The sequence below is a fragment of the Cicer arietinum genome, chromosome 1, assembly GCF_000331145.2.
Source record: "Cicer arietinum cultivar CDC Frontier isolate Library 1 chromosome 1, Cicar.CDCFrontier_v2.0, whole genome shotgun sequence".
In the NCBI taxonomy this organism is placed as follows: Eukaryota; Viridiplantae; Streptophyta; class Magnoliopsida; order Fabales; family Fabaceae; genus Cicer; species Cicer arietinum.
Genome location: NC_021160.2, coordinates 54,110,135 through 54,136,309, shown reverse-complemented (window position 1 = coordinate 54,136,309; position 26,175 = coordinate 54,110,135). Strand labels below are relative to the sequence as shown.

At 31.9% G+C, this 26,175-nt stretch overlaps 4 protein-coding genes across 8 annotated transcripts; 2 read left to right on the top strand and 2 right to left on the bottom strand.

Moving 5' to 3' along the window:
* Nucleotides 1-3,448: 3,448 nt before the first annotated feature.
* LOC101493017 (magnesium transporter MRS2-1-like) lies at nt 3,449-9,408 on the top strand. 3 transcript variants are annotated; one of them, XM_004486544.4, is made up of 6 exons: nt 3,449-3,627; nt 4,865-5,527; nt 8,055-8,183; nt 8,276-8,605; nt 8,692-8,739; nt 8,948-9,408. In XM_004486544.4, exons 2-6 carry the CDS (start codon nt 4,937-4,939, stop codon nt 9,176-9,178), a joined length of 1,329 nt encoding a protein of 442 aa, XP_004486601.1. In that variant the 5' UTR covers nt 3,449-3,627; nt 4,865-4,936; the 3' UTR covers nt 9,179-9,408. The 3 variants fall into 3 exon arrangements, with proteins under 3 accessions (XP_004486601.1, XP_004486600.1, XP_012570280.1); XM_004486543.4 differs by having other exon boundaries at nt 3,450-3,627; nt 4,918-5,527; XM_012714826.3 differs by lacking the exon at nt 3,449-3,627 and adding an exon at nt 3,661-3,801 and having other exon boundaries at nt 4,918-5,527.
* Nucleotides 9,409-10,582: 1,174 nt separating this feature from the next.
* LOC101493561 (pentatricopeptide repeat-containing protein At1g80880, mitochondrial) lies at nt 10,583-14,121 on the top strand. Its single transcript, XM_004486545.4, has 2 exons — nt 10,583-11,185; nt 12,179-14,121. The coding sequence occupies exons 1-2, from the start codon at nt 10,722-10,724 to the stop codon at nt 13,173-13,175; spliced, it is 1,461 nt and encodes a 486-aa protein (XP_004486602.1). The 5' UTR covers nt 10,583-10,721; the 3' UTR covers nt 13,176-14,121.
* A 2,462-nt stretch (nt 14,122-16,583) lies between these two features.
* LOC101493877 (putative receptor-like protein kinase At1g80870) lies at nt 16,584-19,345 on the bottom strand. The gene has a single exon (XM_012714887.3). The coding sequence runs from the start codon at nt 19,041-19,043 to the stop codon at nt 16,854-16,856; it is 2,190 nt and encodes a 729-aa protein (XP_012570341.1). The 5' UTR covers nt 19,044-19,345; the 3' UTR covers nt 16,584-16,853.
* Nucleotides 19,346-20,942: 1,597 nt separating this feature from the next.
* LOC101494208 (uncharacterized) lies at nt 20,943-25,456 on the bottom strand. Of its 3 annotated transcripts, none has more exons than XM_073367606.1 (3): nt 25,325-25,456; nt 24,727-24,961; nt 20,943-21,269 (listed from the first exon to the last, which is right to left on the bottom strand). In XM_073367606.1, exon 2 carries the CDS (start codon nt 24,929-24,931, stop codon nt 24,755-24,757), a length of 177 nt encoding a protein of 58 aa, XP_073223707.1. In that variant the 5' UTR covers nt 24,932-24,961; nt 25,325-25,456; the 3' UTR covers nt 20,943-21,269; nt 24,727-24,754. The 3 variants fall into 3 exon arrangements, with proteins under 3 accessions (XP_073223707.1, XP_027188685.1, XP_073223704.1); XM_027332884.2 differs by lacking the exon at nt 20,943-21,269 and adding an exon at nt 22,036-23,175; XM_073367603.1 differs by lacking the exon at nt 20,943-21,269 and having other exon boundaries at nt 24,391-24,961.
* Between the last annotated feature and the right edge of the window lie 719 nt (nt 25,457-26,175).

Genomic DNA, 26,175 nt, shown 5'->3' with positions numbered 1-26,175 from the left:
TCTATTTTAATTTTTCCGTAAAAAAGAGTATAAATATATATATTTTTTTAGATTTGAAGTGGACTCTAATTATATAAAAATAAAAATAAAGACTGAAATGATATTGATTTAATTAAGATAAACAAAAGTAAGTTAATAATACCTTATAGATTATGTTAAGGTATTTCAGGACTAAAATGGTGTATCCATTTTTTGAAAAACAAAAACAAATTTGGCGAAACGTGTCTAGAAAACGAAGTAACAGCTGAACAAACACGAAAGAAAATGCACCTGCAACACCAACAGTGGATAGGTTTCGATTCCGGCAGAATAATCGACGGCTGAGATTAACTGAGGAAGCCGAAGCTTGGGAGCGAAGTCGCCGATGTTTGTTTACCCATGCTGCACCCCCATGTCATCCTATCAATACTCAATACCCATTCTATACTTAGCTTTGCTAACCACTCACTATTTCTACTAGGGGTGGGTAAAGTTCAGAACTAGAACCGTTTGAAAATTGAACCGAACTAATTTTCAGTTCGAAAAAATGAACCGAACCAATTTTCAGTTCAAAAATCAAACCGAACCGGTTTTACAAAATGGTGAACTGGTTTTTTATTTTAAACCGAATCGAACTTGTTTAACTTAGTTTTTTTGTTCATATAGGCCAAATTTTACATAATTACCCCTAATTATTTATAAAAAAAACAAATTCGGTTCAAGTTTTTTGAAATAAAAACCAATTTGGTTCAGTTTTTTCAAATTAAAAACCGGTTCGGTTCGGTTTTTTAAACTGAAAACCGGTTCGGTTCAGTTCTTATTTTAAAAAATCAGTTCGAAAACAGTTCGGTTCTCAATTTTTATAAATCGGTTTATTTCAAAACCAATTCGGTTCAGTTCAGTTCAGCAGTTAAGTTCAGTTTTTGGTTTTTTTAATACCCCTAATTTCTACTACCATAAAATCCAACTCTATATGTCTACCAATGTCTCCAGATTTACATTCTGACCAAATTAAACAACATTTAAATTGAGTTTTCAAATTAAATTTTATCAAATTCACTACTTACTCTCTATCATAGCATTATAATTCAAATCTTTTTTGAAAACGGAACCATGTGCTTCTTTAATGATATACAATCTTGTTTTGTTTCCTCAGTGTTATAAATTCTAAATTACAAATTTCAATTCTATAAATAAAAAATTAAATAACATGTCTGAATTTAGTATATTGTGAATTTTTTGTGAACCCATATCCATATGTATGTTGTTGTCAATACAATGATTTTTCATTCAAATATTAAGTATTTTAATGTTTCTTAAGTAGACGTAAAAATATAATGAGCATGTGCAGAAAAGGAAAATAAAAAAAATAAAGCAATTTACTGTTATCGTTGACCAAAATCGACGCAAAAGGTTAGTTGACGTCTTTCGCGTCCGCCATCCAACGCAATAGATTTTTTTCTTGATAAAGTGGCGATGGATATAAACTAACGCTGGAGGTTCTATTTTACTGGTAGCATTGGCTTAGAGTTGGTCTGACCGAAACTAAATATAGCGTCGGGTGTCATTGACCGACGCTATGTATTATTTTCGAAAGCTTAGGCTCGACATTGAAGTTAAACGAACACTAAATCAATATTAGCGTCGACTTTTAACTAGTTAGCGTAAGCCGACGCTAATATCAATTTTTCTAGTAGTGTCGATCAATAATTTTAGCATCCTCAATATTGTAGTTAGGAATGTATAGGTATTCATTTCACTTTAATTTTATTAAATTTATAAATATCTTATCATTTGATGTTATTAACTTAGTTATCATGAACTTGTTTATATATTTTTTTTCGATTTTAACAAATTTGTATTTGTGGAGTTTTAAATCAACGTATTATGATATAATAAATGGATATCAATTCATTTAGTAATTAAAAAAAGAAAAAAAATATTATCAGAATAAAGTTGAGTATTTGTGTCATTTCAACTGGCATATATACAATTTCGAAAATATATATATATATGTTTATGAGATATTAATGTCATTAGTATTTGTGATCGTTATTATAAAACTCTTACTTATCAAGAGTTTAATAAAAAGTCACTAAAGAGCATAACTTGTAATAAAATTTTCAATTAAATCTCTCGCAATAATTGTAACAATCGATGAAACTTTTTAATTTAATAAACTATAAATATTATATTTGTATTTTCTTTACATTTTTAATTATATCTAATTTTTTGAACGATGTTTATATCATTTTATAAATACATATATTTTTTTATATTTTCTTTTAGAGTTTAATTGTTACGTTCTAATACTGTCAAAAGTTATACACTATCGGAATATCACAACGATTAACTAATAATTTAAATGTAGTTTTAGTAAAAACCACACTATATATAATTTAAGTTCTTCTTATAAAATATAATCTATATGTATTTATAGTGTAACATTATTTTACACTGTCATCAAACTCAAAATCATTTCACCCATGTTCATCCAATGATTCATGTTTCCTGTGAATCGGTTCATCTAACTCAAAATTGTCTTTTCTCGCACTAGGACAATTCTTGAGTTAATTGTAAGGGCCCTATACTTAATCCCTTATTCCAAAATAGCAATACACATTATAAAACATCCCACAATAATCATGAATAAAAAATTACAAAATTTGGAGTGTTACACTTTAATTTATGGTGTGAATGAGATTGGCGACATATGCAGACGGAGAATGAAGCTTGGGTTTTGTTACAAGTTATTAATTGGATCACAATTATTGGTATATTTAATGTATGTAGTATTTGAGTTACATTGCAGACAAGTGGTAAAAGATACATCTAAATATTTGTAATATATTAGAATATGAATATTTGATTAAGAATCGTAGATCCTGATTAGCACTTCACAACACCTTTAAAGTTTTTTTAGTTAACCGCAAACTAATAATAGTAGTACTCATGCATTATGCATTAGTAAAAATAGTCTCAAACTAATTTTCATTAGAATTTTGGATGTATGTTAGAATTTTTAATATTAAAAATTGAATGGAAAACCAAATTCACCAAAGGTAAATATAAAAAAATAGCATTGTAAAGCATTTATTAAAATTTAATTAATTAATTAATATATTCCATTCAATTGTATAAGTGAATGCTTAGTTTTATTCTTGGAGGTGTTAAAATTAATTTGAAAAATATGATTAAGCTGCTATTGTTAGGCAGTTTCTCGGATTTAAACTCGATGAGTTTCTTTATAATTTTTTTACATACACAAAAAAAAATGCTATAAAATAAAATTGAGTTTTCTTTTCAAAATTCAAACATAATTTTTAAATAAAAATTTTATTATTCAATTTATTTTTATATAATATTTTAATTAAATAAATAAATTATTTTATATTTAAAATGTCGATATTATGGAGTCTTTGGTGTGATTTTTTGATTTTAAAGTTGATGGGCTAACAAAAAGTGGTTTGCATAAATAAGGAGAAGATGGGCACACGTTTGTTTAGTTCGTTTCTTGGGTTCCATTCCATGAACTCCACAGCGAGACAGACATAGATTTAGAGTGCGAACTTCATCGGACTCAAATTTTATTTTAATTAATAATAATAATAATAATCACAATCTCTCTCACTCCCACTCTCAGTTCAGGTATTTACTCTCTCTCTAATTCAAGGGTTTTCATCTTCTCTCTCTTCACTTTGTTTCAAATTATTTTGGTTAAAAACATCGCTTTTTTGCTGCCATACTTGTATTAATCGCACACCCACGTTCGATTTAAGTTTGGATATTATCTTATTTTGTGTTAAACAACAACTTTCGGAGGTAATCAATATCTATCTGCACAACTCTATGCTTCAATTGTAAAAGTGACTTTTTTTTTCTGTCTTTTCTTGTTGTGTTAGGCATATTAGCATAAGATAAATGATATCAGATATTTAGACACATATTTGACATCAATTTTTTACAACAAATTAGATGGTTAACATTGTTCAAATTTGTAATTAATTAAGTTTGTTGGATTGTTGATGAATATACGAAAGTGTCGCAACTAACTAATGAAAAAATTAATTAACCACAATTTTAAACATTAACTATGATTTTGAAGTGTATATCTGTACTCAAATTATGGTTAATGAATATTATGTATATTTGAACACTTGAAAATCATTTAGATCTCAACACAATTTGATATTTAATGAATATATGTATATTTTAGTGCCTGGAAATTGTAGTTGATGACACTCACAATCGTGATTAATTGTGTTTAGTAGATGATTAATGGATTGGGACATCTTATTATACTCATTAACCATCCATTATACACTGAAATTTATATGTTGTCGAAATTTGATGTCCATTTGTGTATCTAAACAACACAACTCTTAGCATTAATGCTTTGATGGGTTTATTTATATTATATGCATACATTTCTAATGTATCTGGTGCTTGGGCTCTTAGTACTAGTTTCCCCAAAACCTGGATGTTTCATTTTGATTGGGAATAAGTTGATAAACATAGTCTAGTGTACAAAATTATTAGGTCCGTAGTAACATAACTGTTTACACCATTTTAAGATGCATATAATACAATGCTCCACTGAGTTATTGGTATTAAGAAGTGAAGACCATCGTGCAGTTAGGCTGTGGTCAAAGCAAGCTTGTGAGAGGAGCCATTAAGGACACGTTCCTTGTCCTCCCACGGTCTGGCAGTTGTCAGAGACTTTTATCATTATTCAGAACATGATGTCACTGAACAAAATAGGAGATTTGTAATAGATGCATACTTCATCTGTCGAGGCCACAAGCATGTAGAGAGATTGATACCACGTGGCTAGATAGATTAATACTACCGGATGTATGATATTATGTTTATACACTGCTTACAGAAATCAATAAACTACAAGGGTGGCTGATGTCTTTGCCTCATATATGCTTTCAGGAGTTAGCAAACATCCACAATGGCAGATCTCAAAGAGCGACTACTCCCACCAAAACCTTTGCCTGCCTTTAACGGAAGAGAAGCTACTAATCGACCATCTCCCTCTGGAAGGCAACCTATTCAAGTTGTGGATCTTACAGGGCTTAAGAAGCGAGGCCAAGGTCTTCGATCGTGGATTCGTGTTGACACATCTGGAAACTCTCAGGTCCTTGAGGTAGACAAGTTTACTATGATGCGGCGTTGCGATCTTCCTGCACGTGATCTTCGCCTACTTGATCCCCTGTTTGTCTACCCATCAACAATCCTTGGTAGGGAAAAGGCTATTGTTGTAAATCTGGAGCAGATACGGTGTATTATTACAGCAGATGAGGTTCTTCTCTTGAATTCCCTTGATAGTTATGTATTGCATTATGTAATGGAGCTCCAACGACGGTTGACAACAACTGGGGTAGGCGAGGTCTGGCAATCAGACAATTCTGACTCGAACCGATGGAGAGGCAGTGCGAATTTTGAAAGTACATATAGCAACACTTCTCCTGATTATTTACCTTTCGAGTTCAGGGCTCTTGAAGTTGCTCTGGAGTCAGCGTGCACATTTCTTGACTCCCAGGTTAGTAGATTAAATCAGAGACTAACTTCTGTTGGTTTTTAGATTATGATTTTTCTTTCTTAGTTAACTTACTTTAGAAGAGAGAAATGGTCTCTATGAAAAGAAATCTTGTATTTCTATAGAATGGTTTACATAATAGAATTGAGTTTCTGCATACAATATGGGGAAGTATGATCATATTAAGATTAAATCATAAATGGACTTGTAGTTAATTTTATTTATCTGGCAATATATATTAAATCTTGTTTTGATATGTGCTCACCGATTTAGGCCAGTATTAGAGTAAGTGCGTTGCTATCACATACTCCCTCCACTCCTATTTATAAGCAAAAGTGAGTCAACAAAAGCTGATGTATTTGATCCAAAACACATGTTATCATAATTGTATAACTTGCTTATCAGAATTAGCTTCTCTGATTCTGATTTTAGACTTTAGAGAATCAAGGACTGCTGTTATTATTATGTTCACAGTTAGGAGACAAGCTTTCTTAATCGTTGAATCAAGGAACTCTTTTACGATCTAACTACAAACTTTCCCTTTCTCCGTTACTCTTCTTATTCTCAATTTCTGACTCTTATGTTCATTTTCTAATAGCCAGAAACCTCTTTTGTGGAAACAAGATGCCGCGTCTTTAGAATCTCCTGTGACAATCTTTTAGAGAAAGCCAGTATGTGTAGCACTAAAAGAGTTGGTGCTATTCCATTTTTCTTTCCCCTCCTCGACTGCAACAGTTACCCCTTTATTTGGTCTTGAGTTTAAACATCCATCCTTTTCTAGAACAAACTTACAGCTAGGGGTGAGCAGATTTATCGATTCCGACCGAAACCGATTAATCCGAGAGGAACTTTTTACGTATGAGCGGGTGTGGGTCGGTCCACGGGTCTACAAAACTTGAAAAATCGGTTTGATACAGTTATTGATGGTCGGGTTCGGATTGTGAATTAATTATCGTTGGAGGCCGAGCCTGACCGACTTACATGTATTGCTTGCTTCCATTTATAAAAGTAATGTCAGCCTAATGCATATAAGGTCACATCACTTGTATTCAGATTTATTCAGCGAGACAAAAATCTCGTGCTTAGTGCTTGCCTACTACTTATTACATCTAGACTCTAACTATAGACATAGATTAAAAATAATAAACTTAAAATAGATTACTACTTTTTCTTTGGATAAATCACCGTTATGGTCCCTGACAGTATAGGACGCTGTCATTTTGGTTCATAAATAACTCAGCAAAAAATCCAAATTAGTCATTGAATCATCAAAATAGTTCCTGAAAGATACAACTTATTATTATAAAAGTCACTGAAAGATACAATTTACTGTAAAAATAGTTCATGACAGTTATAATGTCAAGGACTAAATTGACGAACATTTTGATGATTCGATGACTAATTTGAGCTTTTTGCTGAATCAGAGACCAAAATGGCAGCGTTTATTTTTTCAGGGACTAAAATAGTGGTTTACCCCATTTTTTTAAATAATTAAATATATAACTAAAACTTTCAAGTGGTGCTTCATTTCCAGTTTCATAACTTAATAGCGTGAACTATTCAAAGCTTTTTGCGCTCCCAAACTAGTTGTGCCATTTCTTCTCAGTTTCAGCAAAATTCTTCTAGAAAAATTTGCTTTTAGCAAAATCTGATCCTATTGAGCTTGTGAATGAAGATGTAAAACGAACTAAGATCAACCCGCCACTGTGTCCAACCACCCAAACCGTTGCTCATGACGGTAGAGATGGGTATGTATCTTTCCTCTTCGGCTTTACTTCAATGAGCATTTTCGGACCGAATCCGACAGATGCTCACCCCTACTTATAGCAGATGTCATCTACTTGTCTTGTCATGTTTGTCGCACTCTATGATATATGTCCATGGTTTCTTTATAGTCAGTGTTTGAAGCCACACCTCATATTCACGTGTTGTACAGAGCTATGAGATGATTATTTTGCTTTGCCGTAACCACAAGATTCACAACTAGTACCATTGTGTCCTTGCTGCTTGGGATGATTTCAGTTTTATGTATGATATAGCTTATCTGGTTTGTTGGTGGAAAAATTGTCTGGGTGTTATGACCTAGAAGTTAGAGAAAAATCGAGACGAAAATTTATTTAGAAAAAGGAAACTAAATATGAACCTGTGCATCTCTCAGGGAGTTTCTACATGCTATGTTAGTTGTAGTGAAGTGTGGGAAACATAATCTAACAATTTAACAGTAGATTGACAATATTTACATGTTAGAGAACCAAGTTGATTTTATGCCAAGGAGATCAACCATAGATGCTATATACCTGTTGCGGTAGGATGGAAAGTTATTGAAGGAAAAAGTAGTATGGCCTTTCATTGATATAGAAAAAGAAGAGTGGCACAAGAAATCGTAATGCGCTGTGCAAAATTCTGTCATTATATATCTACAGAAGTTTTTATTCATATATGCTTGCTTAGGATGTTTCTCTTCTTAGTATTCTTGTTTATTAGGTTTCGATAAATTAGTTAGTAACATTTTCTGTTCCATTTGCTAAAGGCAGCAGAGTTAGAAATCGAAGCTTATCCGTTGCTGGATGAATTGACATCGAAGATCAGTACTCTAAATTTGGAACGTGTTCGTCGGTTGAAAAGCAGACTTGTTGCCCTGACTAGGAGGGTTCAGAAGGTGATTTTCATTTTATAGTTATTCTTTCTTCACAGTTGGAAATGATATTACCATATTTGCTAAGTCAATATTGTGGATGTGCAATTATTCAGGTTAGAGACGAAATAGAGCAGCTTATGGATGATGATGGTGATATGGCTGAAATGTACCTTACCGAGAAGAAAAGGCGAATGGAATTGTCATTTTATGGAGATCAGTCTATTGGATATAGATCAGTTGATGGTGCATCCATCTCTGCTCCAGTCTCTCCTGTTTCATCACCACCTGATTCTCGGAGGCTCGAGAAGAGCTTGAGCATTGCTAGGAGTCGACACGAGAGCATGAGGAGTTCTGAAAGTAATACAGAAAATATAGAAGAGCTTGAGATGTTGTTAGAAGCATACTTTGTTGTCATTGACAGCACTCTAAACAAGTTGACATCGGTAAACACACTGTTATCTTCATTAAACCCTTTTCTTTCCAACTTCAGCAAAGTTTATGTATCACGGTTTTCGTTTTCTTGTTTCAGTTAAAAGAATACATCGATGACACAGAAGATTTCATCAACATTCAACTGGTGTGTTCAGTTTTTGTTCTTTCTCATATTAGTCACCAAATGTTATCTTAATATATGTTGCTTATAAGTTATAACTGATCAAAACAAACAATGCACAAATTATCACACTTTTTCTCACAAACAATGTGTAATTGGGGGAGAGGGAGGTTAGTTTAAGAGAAAAGGCGGTATATAGATTTGATATTCACTAATGTATTTATTCTCTCAGGATAATGTGCGGAATCAGCTTATCCAGTTTGAGCTTTTACTGACAACTGCAACATTTGTGGTTGCCATATTTGGAGTGGTGGCAGGAGTATTTGGAATGAACTTTGAAATTCCATTATTTAATGTACCATCTGCATTCCAGTGGGTTCTTATAATAACAGGAGTTTGTGGAGTGTGTATATTTTCTGCATTTGTGTGGTTCTTCAAGTACAGAAGACTCATGCCCCTATAAGAAGCTACACTACCATGAACATGATTCAACAATTGCACGATGGCATATTGATGTTTTGCGTTTGTTATGCAATCATAAAATTCAAATGCAAAGCAGGCTCATATCAAAGAGCAATTTTTTTTAAATTCAAATTTTGTATCAGTTTTTGGCATGATATTGTGATTCCTCAAATGACTGTATAGAGAGGCTAAATTAATAATTGATTGGTCAAAGCATCTTCTTAGTTCCTATATTTTTTTCTATATTTTCAAAATGCTTTCAGCCGATGAAATGTATTTTTTTGGTGAGGCTGAGACAAGGACACATGGAGTGGCGGAGGGTATCATGATTGTAGTATAGAGTTTTCATTTGCATGATTGGTTATTTTAAAGTGGAAATTGTAATTAAAATAATGTATTATAGTACACACCAATTAATTTATAGTTGTCTTTGATAAATTATAAATATTAACCTACGGAGATTGAGTCTAACAAAAATGTTAGATTTTTACAAAGTGATCAATTGGATTCAAATCTTTATTGTGAGAGATATTAACATTATTTAATGTTTGAATTTAATGTTTGACTTATCTTGAATAAGACTATTTTTAATAGAGAAAATTCATGAGAGATAAAAACAAAAATTCATAGATATTACTGATCATTTAAATGACTTTATAAGTAGTTGTAGAAAAAATCACATATTATTAATAAGAAATATTTTTTATAAAAGATTAAAAATAAAAAATAATATAATTACAAAATTAAAAAAATAAAGTTAATCTAAACGATTCAATTGGGTAAATTTAGATTGAGATTGGGTCAATTCTAAACTGAAGTTAAACCTCGTAAAATCCATTCTTAAATCAATCTTAAATATGATATTTATTAGAAAAAAGTGATATTTTTCTTTATTAATGTTTTTCTTTTAATTATCGCACCGGTTATAAATACTACGAGCTAACTCAATGGTAAAACAATAGTAAGATCTTAACTTTAGAAGTTTAAAGTATCAAATTCAAATCAATTAGAAAACATATGTAAAATGATTATTAGTGTCACTTTAATTAATAAAAAAAATTCCCTTCTCTATTTAAAATAAATTATCGGTTATAATTTATTCTTGTATTACTTTCAAAAGTTATCAAGAAAAAGGTAAAAATATATATTTAAATAAGAAAATTTAGAAAAAATATGTAAATATAAAATATTCTTACTAAAAAGTGAAATATTAATTTTACTTATATATTTTTATTTTTTTTTATAATTTTTTTATCTGCTATAACTTATAATTTTTTTATCTGCTATAACTTATAATTTTTTTATACATTTTAGTTTAAATAAAAAATTACCTTCCATCAAAAGTTCAACCAAAAAATATATGCAATTGACTGGTTGTAGATAAAAGAAGTACTTGTATTATACCCAAAAAAAAAAGTACTTTCGTGTATTTTTTTTATAAGCAAACACTTTTGTGTTTGATTGTGTTTGCTTACAAGTCAACAAGTTCTAAAGATGAGTTGAAGTTGATATATAAGCAATAAGCATGTGAGTGAAGATTTTCAATGGCAAAACGGTGTCACTTTTACATTTCAAGAGCGCTCCATGCCTTTACCATTGTTAAACGCTCCCACCTTGTTGCATCTTTCTCTCAGGCATTCTATCAAACACTTTCATTACCCTCTCAGAATCAGAATCAGTATGCTCCTTTCGACTTCAACTTGGATTTAGATGACCCAGATCTATTGCAATTCCTCCAATTTCTTAAAAAGGATGACGACCATAGCCTTACCTCACTGGAACCAAACAGAGATTTGGTATGTTCCGCAATTTGGGTCTTAAGGGAAGATTGGAAACCTGCATTGCGTGCCTTCAAATGGAATAGCCGTTATAATGATGAGAAAGCTTGCAACTTGATGATATGGGTTTTGGGAACTCATGCCAAGTTTTCCACTGCATGGTCCATCATTCGAGATATGCATGCTTCTTGTCTCTCCACGCATCATGCTATGCTTATCATCATTGACAGGTACATCACTTTTCCTTATTCTTCTTATGAATTCAAACACAAAATCATATTCCCTTTGTATTGCAATTTGCATGTTCATCTTCACGAATTGCTAGCAGGTAGGAAGGAGAGCCAGGACTCTGTTTGAATTCATTTACCGGTTATAGCATACGTATCTATGAATAAAGTCAAATTGTCTTCATATAAGCTATAATTGTTTTTCCAAGCTATTTTTGAGTGCATTCGGAAATAAGTTGAAAACAATTTTTGGACATGACATAAGCTATTTGGCTCAAACAACCTAACAACTCACAAGTGCTTATTTCAATAGATAAGCTCAAATAAGTCAATCCAAACTGTCTTGCGGAAGTAAATTAGTAACATTAACTTTTGATGTATGTATTGGGTTGTTTATATTTGAATTATTTGCCATTACTTTAGTGTTGGATTGGATTTTATAAAAAAAATTGGGTTGGACCTAATTCAATTCTACAAAACTCTTGCTTATAAGGTGAAAGATGTATCTCACTTATAAACACATTCTTGAGATGTATCTCATCCAAAGTGAGACTCTCAACACACCCCTCACGCCTAAGACTAAACATTTGGAGTGTAACCTAAGTGACCCAATAGTAGGTGGCCCAACGGGTCTGACAATACTTTAAAATTTGGGTTGGACATAACTCAACCCTACAAAACCAACTTGTAAGGTGAAGAATGCTTCTCACTTATAAACACATTTTTCAATCATATTTCATTCAAAGTGAAACTCTCAAACATTACTTAATTTACACATAGCTTATAGCCAATTAGGTATTGATTTGCTTGCAATTATAATACTTGGTTTTTACTGCCATGCCATGGTTCCATTAAATTTTTATTGTTCATGTGTAAATGAATGTCTTGTATTGATGATAAATTTCATCAATTCTAGTCAGTGTCATGCCAAATCTATTGATAGCAGATAATTCAGTTTTTCTTCCTCTTTTCATTGCGGCATTTTATTTGAATCAGATATGCAGCTGCAAATAACTCTGCCAAGGCTATTGAAACATTCAACTTTATGAACAACTTCAGATTGACTCCTGACCAGGAAGCATTCCGTGCACTTTTGACTGCTCTTTGTAAATATGGTAATGTCGAAGAGGCTGAAGAGTTTATGTTAGTAAACAAGAAGCTCTTCCCGCTTGAGATCGAGAGCTTCAACATTATTCTTAATGGATGGTGTAACATAACAAATGATGTATATGAAGCAAAAAGAGTTTGGAGAGACATGTCAAAATACTGCATAATGCCGGATGCTACTTCATACAGCCACATGATTTCCTGCTTTTCAAAGGAAGGGAATCTTTTTGACTCTCTTAGGCTCTATGATCAGATGAAAAAAAGGGAATGGATCCCTGGGATAGAGGTCTACAATTCTTTAGTGTATGTTTTAACTCGTGAAAATTGTCCGAAGGAAGCTCTCAAGACTATAGATAAGTTGAGGGAACAAGGTTTGCAACCAGATTCTGCCACATTTAACTCCATGATACTCCCTCTTTGTGAAGCTGGAAAACTAGCAATGGCAAGAATAGTATTGAACACAATGGTAGAGGAGAATATTAGTCCAACTGTCGAGACCTACCATGCATTTTTTGAAGGAACAGATTATCATGGAACTATAGAATTTCTGAGTAGGATGAAAGGTTCTGGTTTGGGTCCAAATAAGGATTCCTTTCTTTTAATCTTGGAAAAATTCTTAAAGTTGAAGCAACCAGTAAATGCACTGAAAATTTGGGCAGAGATGAAGAAATATGATGTGGTGCCAAGTTGTATACATTACAGAAAAATGGTTGAAGGGCTTGTAACATGCAGGTGGTTCATAAAGGCCAGGGATTTTTATGAGGAGATGATCTCAAATGGATGTTCAGAAGATCCAAAGCTTAATAAGCTCATTCAGAAACATGTACTCAATAGTGGTGATAAAAGAAAACAGGATGTTAGAAAGGCTAATAGTGATAAAGTGTGAGAGTTTTGAAAAGTGATAAGATGAAATGGAAAAACCATGGAGAGCATGAAGATAGAAAAGTTCTCAACTTGGAGCAGAGAAATAGAAGCTTCTGATATTTAGCGTGTCATTCTGCATTCTACCATTTTGAATGTTGAAGCATTTGTACTGCCAATGTTGTCAATTGCAGGCGAGATTTCTCGAGTTTCTTGACAGCTGTAGTAGTTTGGCTATAGCCCCTTGACAAACTGCCTAAGTTTTGAATAAGGAGCAGATTTACTGAAGAAATGAGAGAATAGAGTGAACCCATTATTATCTGATCTATAAAAGAACCCTTGGTGGTTTTGATCACTGCTGTATGATTTGGGCTTCATACTCCCTTGTTTTGATTGTTGTGATTCATCATTCAACAGTATACAAAGAACATATTTTGGTTGTCTTCCGGGGAGTTCTCCATCCATGATTAGTCAGTTATATCTTGCAAAATCACAAGGATTTGCATTGGAGACCTTGTATGTGTGAGTCCAATTTTATCACAAGCTGAATATAAGTCCAAATCACTCTTTGACATGATATAAACCTCCGTAATGATCCTTACTAAAACAATGAGACTGGTCCCTTTAAAATTAAAAGTTTTAGGAATACTTCCAAAACATACAACAAAGTTATCATATCTAGGTGCTTGATTCTTTTTGACATTTTTTGTGTATTCACGTGTGTTATAGAAAGTTATATATCTGTATGTTGGCTAATACTTCGAAAACTATGAATATGTAGGATTAATTTCATTTAGTACTCACAACTTATATGCTCTGACTTCCCAAGTATTTGGTGAGTCGCAAGCTTTTGTTTTCTACTTCTCTTTTTTATTAATTCTGAATTCTGTGGATATGCATACAGATAATGAATTTTTCTGTCACGGAAGCTGTTACGTTATGCCTTTCATAGACCTATGTTGGATGGTTCATCTCCTTTGCCCCCCTTCCCTTCCCTTCCCTCTCATAGAAAAATAGAAACGAAGTTCTATCTGTTTGCTTCTGAAACAGGTAGAAATTTATACCTTGGTGTACACAGGGGTTGCGTTTGACTCTTTCAAAGTGGCATATTATCATGTTAAACAACACAAACATGTAAGTTTTGTCTTAAAGATATGCATATATGCATGAAAAACACTTTTCCTCCCAAATTATTGTCATGTGCCAATGATAATTAACATAAGCTTAATATATTTGAGAAAACAAGCCCTAGTTGTTTCAAAACCTAGTTGTTTCAAAAGGGAAAACATGATGTTAGAGAAGTTGGATTTAGAGTCCAACTGTGCCTATAGTTGTTGCACCATAAAGCATTTTTAGATGATCCAAACACTAGGGAAGTGTGGGATAGAGAGAGATATAAAAAAGAGATAGGAAATGAAAAATAATTACATGAGAAAAAAAGATATACTCTTTTCAAAATTAAAATTTTAATACAACTTTACCTTTCTTTTGTTGTTTCCTTATAAAAAGAATGTAGTCTTTTAATAAAAGTATGACTTTTAAAAAAGAAGATGGGAAAAGAAAGTAAATGGCGTATGCAATTATGGGTGAAAATAAATTAGGTATAGACTAGGTTGTGACCATTTGGTTGAGATTTTTAAAAAACAGGCCCTAGTTGTTTCAAACTTTTAAGCTTGAGTCTGACTCCTTTTTCATACAAGTATTTTGTTTAAGACTTAACTCCATTTATTAGAAGTCAGACTTAGAATGTTTGGCAAGGCCAATACATTAACTCATAGTTTATTTTGTAAATTTATTTTATAAATAGAGGTGTTTGGTAAATGAACTCATTTGATCAGTTTCTTTTACAAATTTTATACTTCATATTCTGTTATTTGTCTCTCAATTGATCCTTGATATTTATTAGTTAAAAAACGTTTTCTCAAATCAAATAGAGAAAATAGAAAATATATTATTAGTGTAAGTTAGTTTTACATTGACATCTAATGAAAATTTAACATTTTACAGTTACTTTTAAATCACGGTTACAAAGTAGTTTTATGTGGTAATATTATGAGTTCTAATTGAATATCAATGTAAAACAATTGTACACCGAAAATGCATTTCATTAAACTCAGTCAAATATTTTTTTAGAAATTTTTCTGAAAGAAATTTCTTTGAAATTATTTAGGTGCAATTTTAATTTCCAAGTAGAAAAATTCTTTCCACGCTAGATAGATTATCTGCCTACTTTCCTTTCTTTTGGTTCTACCCATCCCTAGAAACAGAGAAAAAATATTATAACATCTTCATCCGTGAATTCACTTGGAGTTTCTTACACATTTTTAATAAGCTTTTTTTTGCCACATTGTAATTTTAAAAAATTTAACAGCTTTTCTCAGTAATGGGTAGTCCTTCAAATGTATCACACCTTACTCCACTTTCAACTTTCTCTCCTCACTATCTCCCAAGCATGCTTTAATTTGAAGTAACTGTGTTCCCTGTATAAAGATTATTCCTTACATATGACAGTCACATATATCAACTCTAATGCTGTAACAAAATTTTAAAAAAAAAATACTTCAACTTTGAGAAAACAATACTTTTATTAACCACTTGAATTTAATCATTTAGTTGAATATACGATATTAAGCGGTAATGAGTAAGTTAGTTATAAAGAGAGATTGGACATTAGTTGATTGGCAGGATACTTGATATTTCTTTGACCAATATAGGCTTTTATAGAGTGGTATCACATCATAATAATATGGTTACTGTAATGCATTATCATTACTTTAATGTATTTAAGTATTAATAGCGTTTAGTCGTCTATATAAATCACTGTTTTTAAAATTTGTACAGGTCATGACAATGGATTAGTGAATTACTAGTTGAACCACACAACTCTATAATTAAAATTAATAAACTCGTATGATATATCATCCAACTCGAGTTTTAAAATGTTGATTTGAATCGAACCATGATTTGGTTCGTTATAGGTTTGTATTATTATTGCGAATTTTTTGGATTGGGTTGCATTTGTGATGGATTTGTCCACTTAAAGACTGATGAAGATGAAGACAACTAGATGATTGTATTGTATGTCATGCAACATTATGGACAGAACAAGCACTCCTGTTTCCTAGTGACTCATTTTAGTCTTTGATTAAGACCTGTTTTCTGTGGTCCATCTATACCACAACAACTAACTCTACAATCAATATCACCCAATTTGAGAACTGAGACCCTATTTAGTTGTTTGATTTAATTTGTTTGTTAACCAAAAACCAACTTAGTTGTTGTTGATCTCCCCTAAAATAGGCCAACCATTGCAGTCATGAATTTGGTGCTAGCTTCATGTTCTTATATCAAGATGAATTGTTTATACTGCATTAAATATGTAACAAATAGGATAGGATGCATGTGCTGACAAGGGTAAAAACACAAGAAGATATACTAAAACAAATAAACAAGGTAGAAACAACTTTTATAACCAAACAGATCCATAAAAACTTAAGACAATCAGTGGATGTTGAGTCAATAAATAAAGTTTATGCAACTGTTAGTTGAGAAAACCATAAATAATTATCTCAGTCTCATATACATCTAACATACTTCTCACTGTATGAATGTGTTCAGCTCCCAAATGCAAACATATTCAATGATCTATCAGGTACTGCACTCATCATAACCTCTGTAAGGAAACCATAAACATTACAAAAAACTATTCTGCATTGCCCTTCTGTTTTCTCCTTGATCTGTTGTATAATCTAGAAGGTGGAGAAGGTGAGAACTCAAATGGAAGTGGTGGAAGCTCCATCTCCCCCTTCAAAATCTTAACAATATCACCAATATCTGGTCTCAACTCTGGAATTTTCTGTAAGCAAGTGAGTGCCAAATTGATACACAAGCTAGCTTGTTCCTTATTGTAATCTTGTTTCAATTTATCATCAACTAGTTCTAAAATGTTACTACCAGACTGAGCCAAGTGTCTACACCAGCTAATTAAGTTAGCTTTCTCTAACTTCATGGGGGATGCAAGAACATGTAATGGTCTTCTACCTGACACAATCACAAGAATCAAAACACCAAAACTGTATATATCAGCTTTCTCCATTAAGAATCCACACCCTCCATATTCTGGTGCTACATAACACAGTGTACCTCTCATGCTAGTTGTGCTGCTTAGTTCACGGCTGAAAAGATCTCCACTCCACATATCACTTCCAATGGAATGTGTGCTGCTTTTTTTCCTCCAACCTCTTCTGAAACTAAACTCACCATTTTGTTCACACTCATTCTCTCCCTCCTCTCCATAGTTCTTACCACGTTGGCAAAGATAGAATCTTCTACCTAAATCAAAATGGGGAACTTTCAAGCCTTTCTTCCATTTAGTTTGTAGACTTTTTAGCTTACTGTTCTTCTTGGTTAACTCAGCAAGATGTTCTTCTTTCCACCACTCTTGCATCTTTCTATTCTTCTTCTTCTTGTTGTGGTTTTTCTTTCCCTTCAGTTCTTTCATATCAACACCATTATTAATATTATCTGCATTTTCCATCCCAGATAATACTTGTAATAATTGTGGTGCATTTGCATCATTGGCTTTATCTATTGGACTTGAATTTTCCAACTCTGATTTCTCCTGAATGTTGTTGTTCTTAGTACTACCAATACCATCATCCCAATCAGCATTTGATGGACAAATCTGACTCCCAATCCATTCCATCACATAGTCTTTACTACATAATTCGCCACTTCCATCTTGTCTCCACCACCAATCCTTTCCCCATTGTTTCCCATTTTCCTTCTCATCATTATCAACCAAAGAAGCATTAACGCCCAATTCTTTACTATTATAATCAGTGCTACAAAACTCATCATCATAAGGAACAAACTTATTATTCCAACAATCATCCCCTCCTCCTCCTCCTATATCCAAACTTGAAATTTCCTTACCCTTTGCATTTACACTTTCACCAACAATATTAGCATTATAATTCAAAGAGTTCAAGTTCAAAGCTTTAACATTAAAACAAGTCCTGCTATTTTTGGATGAAGAAGAAGCTTGCAAAGCAAGAGCAAAATCTACTTCACTAACACTCTCAACTGGAGTTCCAATTGCAGGAGTTTCTGCTGCAGTCAAATTACCTGAAAGGTCTTGGCTTTTCCAAAGATCTTGGCTTTTCCCCAAGTCCTGGCTAAACAAGTCCACACCAAATTCACCCTCCACCTTAATCCTTGACAAGCCAAAGTCCGAGACCTTCCCTCGAAACTCGGCGTCAAGCAAGACATTGCTTGGCTTGATATCACCATGAATCACTGGTGGATCACATCCAAGGTGCAAAAACTCCAATGCTCTAGCAACATCCATTATAATGCAAAACCTTCTCTCCCAACTCAAACAAAAACACTCATCACCAAAGAGTGACTCTTGCAAGCTTGTGTTAGGCATATACTCATACACCAAAACTCTCTTGTTCTTTTCAACACAATAGCCCAAAAGGGTCACCAAGAAAGGTGATCTCAACCCTCCAAGAATCTGCAACTCATTTTGAAACTCTCTCTCAGATTGCAAAGACAATGAGTCCAAGCGCTTGATGGCAATGAATTTTCCATCTTTAAGCACTCCCTTGAAAACAGTACCAGAACCACCTTTGCCAATGACATTGGCAGAGTCAAAGCCATTGCTGGCTAGCTTTAAATCCTTGTAGGAGAATCTTTGGAGCTTCAAAGGAGCACTTGCATCAAAAGGAATAGTTTTTGCTCTGTGCACAAGTGAATGCCAAAGATGGTAAAGGAAGTAAAGGATTGAGAAGAAAATGACAACAGAAGCTGAAATGGTTAGTGCTATGAAAAGAAACTTGGGTTTGGTAAAAAAACTGGAACTTGTAGAAGGGAATTGTCTTGAAGGCATATTGTGATGTGAATAATGAATGAATATTGATCACAGGAGAAAGTAATGAAGAAGAAGAAGAATAAGGGAAATTGGAATTATGGTTTTTTATTACTTTTATGAATTGGGTATCCAAAGTGGATTGCTTTAGAATTAGATAATCATTAGAGGAGGAGCTGTATTCTACTATTGCTAATGCTAACTCTTTTTTTTTTTCTTTCTTGATTGGTGGTTTCCATCTCCTACTATTATTCTAAACAATTTTATTTATATGATGATGGGATGAGATTAAGATTGGCAATTGGGAATTGAGGATTAGAAAAAGGGAAGGGACCCAACCCAATGTGCTTTTGACTAAAGAGATAGTTTTGCTGGCAAAGTCTTGGATCACTTATTAAAGCGATATTGTGAGAATTAAACTCAGAACTATACATTATATTATTATTATTATTATGTCTAAAAAAGAGACAAGTATAATATACTTTAGTATTATTTGTTAATAGATAGATAGATATTGGTTGAATAAATCATTGGAATCAATGGGATGAAAGGAAATATGAGGTCTTATGCTCAGTTATTTTGTCTTATGCACCATGACTTAGGTACTGTTTGGAATCTACACATACTGTCTTTTTTTATTTAAAAATTGTTTATTGTTTGTAATTTTGACCAAAGGTTCACACTTCACACTTCACATTAGCAAGCACAGGTTCACATGGTTGGATTTGGATGTCAATAATTTCTTGTCCTCCATCATTCTCACATTGCAGCTCCGGTCCCATGTTGCACTCACAATGAATCATAATATTAAGCTTTGATTAACTGATCTTTATTGTTAGGGGTCACAGTTGAGGTTGTAAATTACTTGACTGGATATTTATAATGTATACATTTTGAGTAGCAGTATCTTTTTATCAAATAATAGGAATTTTGAATTGATTCCTATGTGGTTTCTGTTAGTTGCACCCCCATTTTTGAGTTACACCCTTTGTTAGAAATTAATTAATTCTAATTCTAAAAAATGCCCCTAATCTCGTATTTAGTTTTCAAAATACATCTTTCATTTTCCAATGATTATCTTCACCACTATCTCTCTCATTCCATGTTTAAATGTGAAAAAAGTTTATTAAAGGTGGAATAAACTTACACAAGCTTCCATTAATATTCAATTGTATAGACAATTTTTTTTTCATTTGAAAATCGTGTGTGAACTCAGTCCATAAAGCCTATAAATTTTGATTTCGTAGATCTTGCGTGAAGTTACTTTATAAATATAAAACTTATGAATTTTAAAAAGTTATGTGAATTAAGTTTACAAACACATTGTGTTTTAAATTTGCCACATAAACTCAATTTATGTATGTTACAAGGATTGAGTTTATGTACAATTATCACATGCAGTTTCTAATTACGTTAACTCGTTTACAAATGTAATGTTAACGTGTAAATGGACTCTAAGGAAGAAAATTTGGATATAATGAATGATAGTGTAGATCAACTTGAAAGTACACAATAAATTATTCTATTGCATTTATCATCGATAATATTAATGTGAGTGAGTTTAATCACTTTGAAAATAAACCTCACTAAATATACTTTATGTATTTAGTAGAACCTACATGAATTTTTTACAATCACTTAAATTATTGCAAAGAGGGTATTTAAAAGTTTATTTCTAGCTCTACTCATATTTATAATCCTCCTTAAAAATGGATCATTTTGAATAGGTTAAGAAAAAATACATTGTGAGATTAAGAACATCTCCAATGACTATTATAGAGGGTTCCATAGCATAATAAACGTGCATCTTAAATTTTCTCCATTAGAAGAACCAAATGTAGCAAAGTGAGTTGCATATAATTTGTTGAAAGGTCTCAATTAAGATATAGTAGTATAGAATAAAAAATTGTTGCTAAAGAGTTGCCTAATTTTCATCATTGGACGTATGAGTTATTATATAAGTATGACGTGGTAGAGACCACTTAATAGAAATGTATGAAACCCAAAATAGATTTATTAAACAATGACCATTGGATAGGAGATGCTCTAATATTGAAGGGTTACAATATCACACCCGATATTAACGGAGTTCATTCTGCATCCAAGGTTTAGAAGCTGTATTTTCTACTTTAGTTGTTTGGAATCGAATGGGTGAAGAAAGCAACAAATTCAATATCGCAAGTTACATCTTAGCATGGTGTCCACATCGTGAAGGGCCAAAGCTAATGATTTGAATTTGCAATATACCTGTGAGTTGGTGAATAATATTATTATTAGAATACAAAATTTGACATAAAATAAAATATAAATATAATTTGAATTTTATAAAATAATAAAATATAAAATCTACTACAGTATTATATTTGTGTATTATTTTATGTAAAATTTTATACGCTATTGTATTTATATGTTATTTTATGTTTAAATAAGATTACTATATCGTGTGATATATATCTCTCTCTTAAGTTACTTTAGAATATGCAGTATTATATTTGTGTATCATTTTATGTAAAAATTTTATACGCTATTGTATTTATATATTATTTTATGTTTAAATAAGATTACTATATCGTGTGATATATCCCTCTCTTAGGTTACTTTAGTATCCCACAAAAAGGAAGAGCACATAAACTAGACTAGACACTATTAGCTGTCTTAATAACAAAGGAATAATAAAAGATGGAATGTCGCTGTTACGCGGGGGATTACATTACATTAAATTAGATATCTATTGTGTGCAATGCACTGCAGAGTCAGAGTTAACTTTTTGTGTGGTAGCAATAACAAACAAAAGAACATGGGTGTTGATATAATGACAAGCTTTAATTTCTATACTGAACATATTTCCCTCTACTATTAGGCATGCAATCATATGGTACTTTAACACGATGGATTCCATTGCAATTCCGGCTCATTAATAATAATTCACGTTAAATGATCCAAACATTGCACTGGAGTGTACCACGTTTCACTGCTTTGTTCGTTAAAAATTGTGAGTAAAAAATAATGGGAGGAAACGATAAAATGATTTTATATTTGTTAGTAAGATGTAAAGGAAACAAATCTCTTATTTGTTTGAATAAAAAAGAAATAATAGTTAAGATAACAAAATTAACCCTTCACCATTTTGAGATTTTGGTATCTAAATTTTTGTTACCATTTTTTCCGATACCTCCAAATTCTCCTATTGCTTTGCCTCCAAAAAACTAGTTCTGAAAAGCCAGAAACAATATTAGAGTGTATTCAACAACACCTACCCATCTTAGTTGAACACGTGATTCCCTCACCTCCCTAACTTTCATATAAGACCCCATCCATAATTACGATACCTCTTTCGGAATACAGTTAATACTCCCTTCTTCCCTAATCACTAAATGACTCATAACTTGTTACATGTTGAGAGCCTTGAAGGGTTTGTCGATGGAAGCATCAATGTCCGGGAGCTCTGGGATGGTTGAGGTGCTTCTGTAGAGAACCGCGATCGCCACAATAGCTACTTGGCTTACACTTTAATTTTCAGTCCAAAGAAAGTTCATGACACTGTTAATGGTGTTGCCCATAGTCCATAGAGATTGACGCATAATTGGTAGTTAGGTAGATTGAAGAAATGAAGGGAAAAACAAGGCCCTTTTGGTCTGATACAATAAATTATATCCTCTGTGGTGGTAGCCACCATACCATAATAATTTTTTTCTACTTTTTTACTAAAATTAATCCAAACACTGAAAACACAAATTTTTCTCTTTATTTTCTCATTTACATCACTCCAACTTTCCTATCAACCAGACAGAGGATACTGAGCGATCATTACTTTGACATTTATTTTCTGTTTTATTTATATATATATATATTTATAAATACATATACTGCATATAACAAAAGATGACCAAACGTTTTCTATTATTCATAATAACTTCAACCAAAAGAAAGCAGGGATCATGACAATGTACAATGTCGTGTAAAATGTAATAAAATTCTAACTATATATTCACATAATATTGTAGACATAGCTGTTAGTATTACAACGTTGACATAGCTTGTTGGGTTGGATGATGCTTTAGAGGTTGTCATCAGAGAAAATAACCAACTACAGGCAAGTCATTTTATAAGAAAATTTTAGGCATGCACTCAACTACCAAGAAGTGTGAATTTTCTGTCAGGAGAAAAAAAAAATTGATTTTAATTTTAGTAGGTGTTTAGTATTGTTAGCCAAAATTGATCTAACATCCAAATCTCAGATTAGATAGAAGCAAAAAAAAGTAGCATTTGAGTAAAGTTTCAAAGTTTAGACTACATTTTCATCAAACCTGTTTTCAGATTCAAAACATCCAGACATAAATGACTTGACTTCAAACTCAATTCCGACCAAAGCAATTTTACAAAGTCAAGTTTATTCAGAATCTCATTTGCCAAAGTAGGCCAACTCATTAATCTTGATTTTCTTTTCTTGTAATTTACACACCATTTAACCATTTTTCCTACACATGAACCATATATTGATTGACCAGCATGCATACTTTTCTAACTACACCAACAGAGATTGAGATAAAGAGAGGACATCAACCAAAAGGAAGATCATAAGCAACACACATTTTCATTCGAATGATAAGGACATTTTGGGTCAATCTATCTAAACTTTTAATTTAATAAGTTAATCTTTTGTACCCTTCAAATCTCTCCAATATTGGAGGAGAGTCACAATTGAATGAGGAGGAATTTGACTCCCTCATATTGCCTCATCTTCCTCTCCCTCCAAAACAATAAACCAAACAGCAAAATTTAAAATAATCACCCTTATCCATCTCTCTTATCCCATCCCCTCCATTTCCCCTAAACAAATACTATGTAAAGGATCCATGTTTGCTCATTGTGGATTATAACCTTTCATTTTCTATAACTCTTTACCTAATCATTCTTTATTCAGTCCCTACTTTCAAGATTGCCCCATTTAACAGGTTATAATAAATGAAAGCAACCACTGTAAAATATACATTAAAAGGGGAATCCCAACTCCGAAAAAGACCCAAATTCTTTTAGAAGGGGTATCCTCGTGATTTAAGTACCACATCGACCCTTCATCATGTTTGCGCAATGTAAGACATACAATTACATATATGTAGAGAGGTAGGCATTGAGAAAGAACTGTGCATTTATAATACGGGCACATGTAAAACAACAACAATAACAATCCAAGTCTTATCTCACTAGGGTTTGAGACACACATAAGAGTAAATGAAAAATACAGAACCTGTCAAACTACAAATAGCAGTTGCCGATAAAGAAGGTGCAAACACCTTGTATAATCACATTATGTTAACATGTCAAACCAGAAATTTGACAGCAGATGCAAATTGTTAAAGAAACAAGATAAACCATAAAAGAGAAAACTCCAATAAAATGTTATCCATAACAGCATCAGATAAAGAATGACATTACATAAGAAAATGCTATTACGGTGTAAAGTTCAGTTGAATAATAAATACAACTCCAATTACTATGAAACAGACTTCTTCCTTGAAGCTAACACGAAAACTTAGAGCAAGAAAGACAGCGGAAAAATGAGCGTGTTTCTATTGGAAAAGGATAAAATACTGATTTCATAAAAATCATCTAGTGATTTATGTTTTCACAAAGCTCTTCAAATTAAGATATATGATCCTATAGTATCCAGAAACTTTTGAAAAAAAAAAGTTTAAACAAAAACCTGATTCAAGTATAGTATCATTGACGAACTAAGCATCTTCATCATCCTTCTTCTTGGGTTTGCGGTATGTTTCCTCAGTGACTTTAGCCATAAACAAGACAGTGTCGGCGAGCTTGGCAATATTAGGAACTTTATAATTCTGAGCAACATAAACTCCACAGACTGTTCCTGCTATAAAAGAGAAGCAACCCCTGATTATACCCATTGTTGCTCCACGGCGGAATATCGAGAATCACTGTCGGAATCAGAATTAAGCAAATAAGCATCTAGTCAAAATCATTATTCAATAAGTGATTTTAGAGTGTGTGATTGACCTAGCCATTGTTTGAAAAAAGTTAATTTTACTTGGCATAAAACAAAGGACAAAGTTATGAAAGTGATTTTTTTCTTGTTCAATTTGAAATCAGCAGTGTATATGAATGAAAGGTGCCTATAATTTATAATCTTAAAAGAATGATCGTCAAACAAGAGCACTTGTGAAATTGAAATTGGTTATGTAAATATCTATGAAATGTAGTTTATAACCGAATTGAATTGGAATTATGATTGAGTTGTAAAAAGGAAGCATAAGATAAAAATAAAAAGTGGGAAAACAAACCTTGATATCACTGCTTACGGCGGCCGACGAACAATTTCGGCAGCGTCTTCCCGGCAGATGAGTTGAATTCCAATCCAACTTGTTCTATTATTATTATTTGAAACACCGTGTTTTCTTGCTTTAGGGTTTTAAATTGTTTTTTTTTTCCTTCTAGTTTTACTGTTTTATATTTTTTACTAGATTGTCTACTTTTTATTGGTTTTTTACTGCCATTTTTTTTTACTAAGTAATTCATGGTTTTTAATTTTTTTATCATTTAATATTTGAATACTTTTTTTTATAAATTATTTATATATAATTTGAAAATAACAGTAATTTATTAAATTAATAAATATCACATCATATTAAAATCGTAAGATTAGCACAAAAGAAGAACGATGGATCTAATTTTATAAATTGATAAAATTAAAGGACTAAAATTACTGGTATAGGGGGCTAAAATTAAAAAATTATTAAAATATAAAAACCAAACCTTTAATTAATCTTAAAATAAAATATTTTCTATGGTAGTTATTGTATGAAAGTATTTTGACTTATTATTAAAAGTTAAATTGAAGTTAATATTAAAAGTTATAATAAAATATTTTCTTTGGTCAATATTTTCTTAAAAGTTAAATTTACTAAACTATTATAATTAAAAGTGAACTATTTTGATTTATTTAATGTTATTATTCTCAATACGTTAATCATTTAATTTAAAATATTTAATGTTGATAGTTAAAATGTTTGTCATTAAAAATGTGTAGTTTAATAAATTTAACTTTTATATTACATAAAATCTAGAAATTCAAATGCACTTAACTATATTTTTTAATATCCATAAATTTTGTTTTTTTTTTTTTTTTATAATA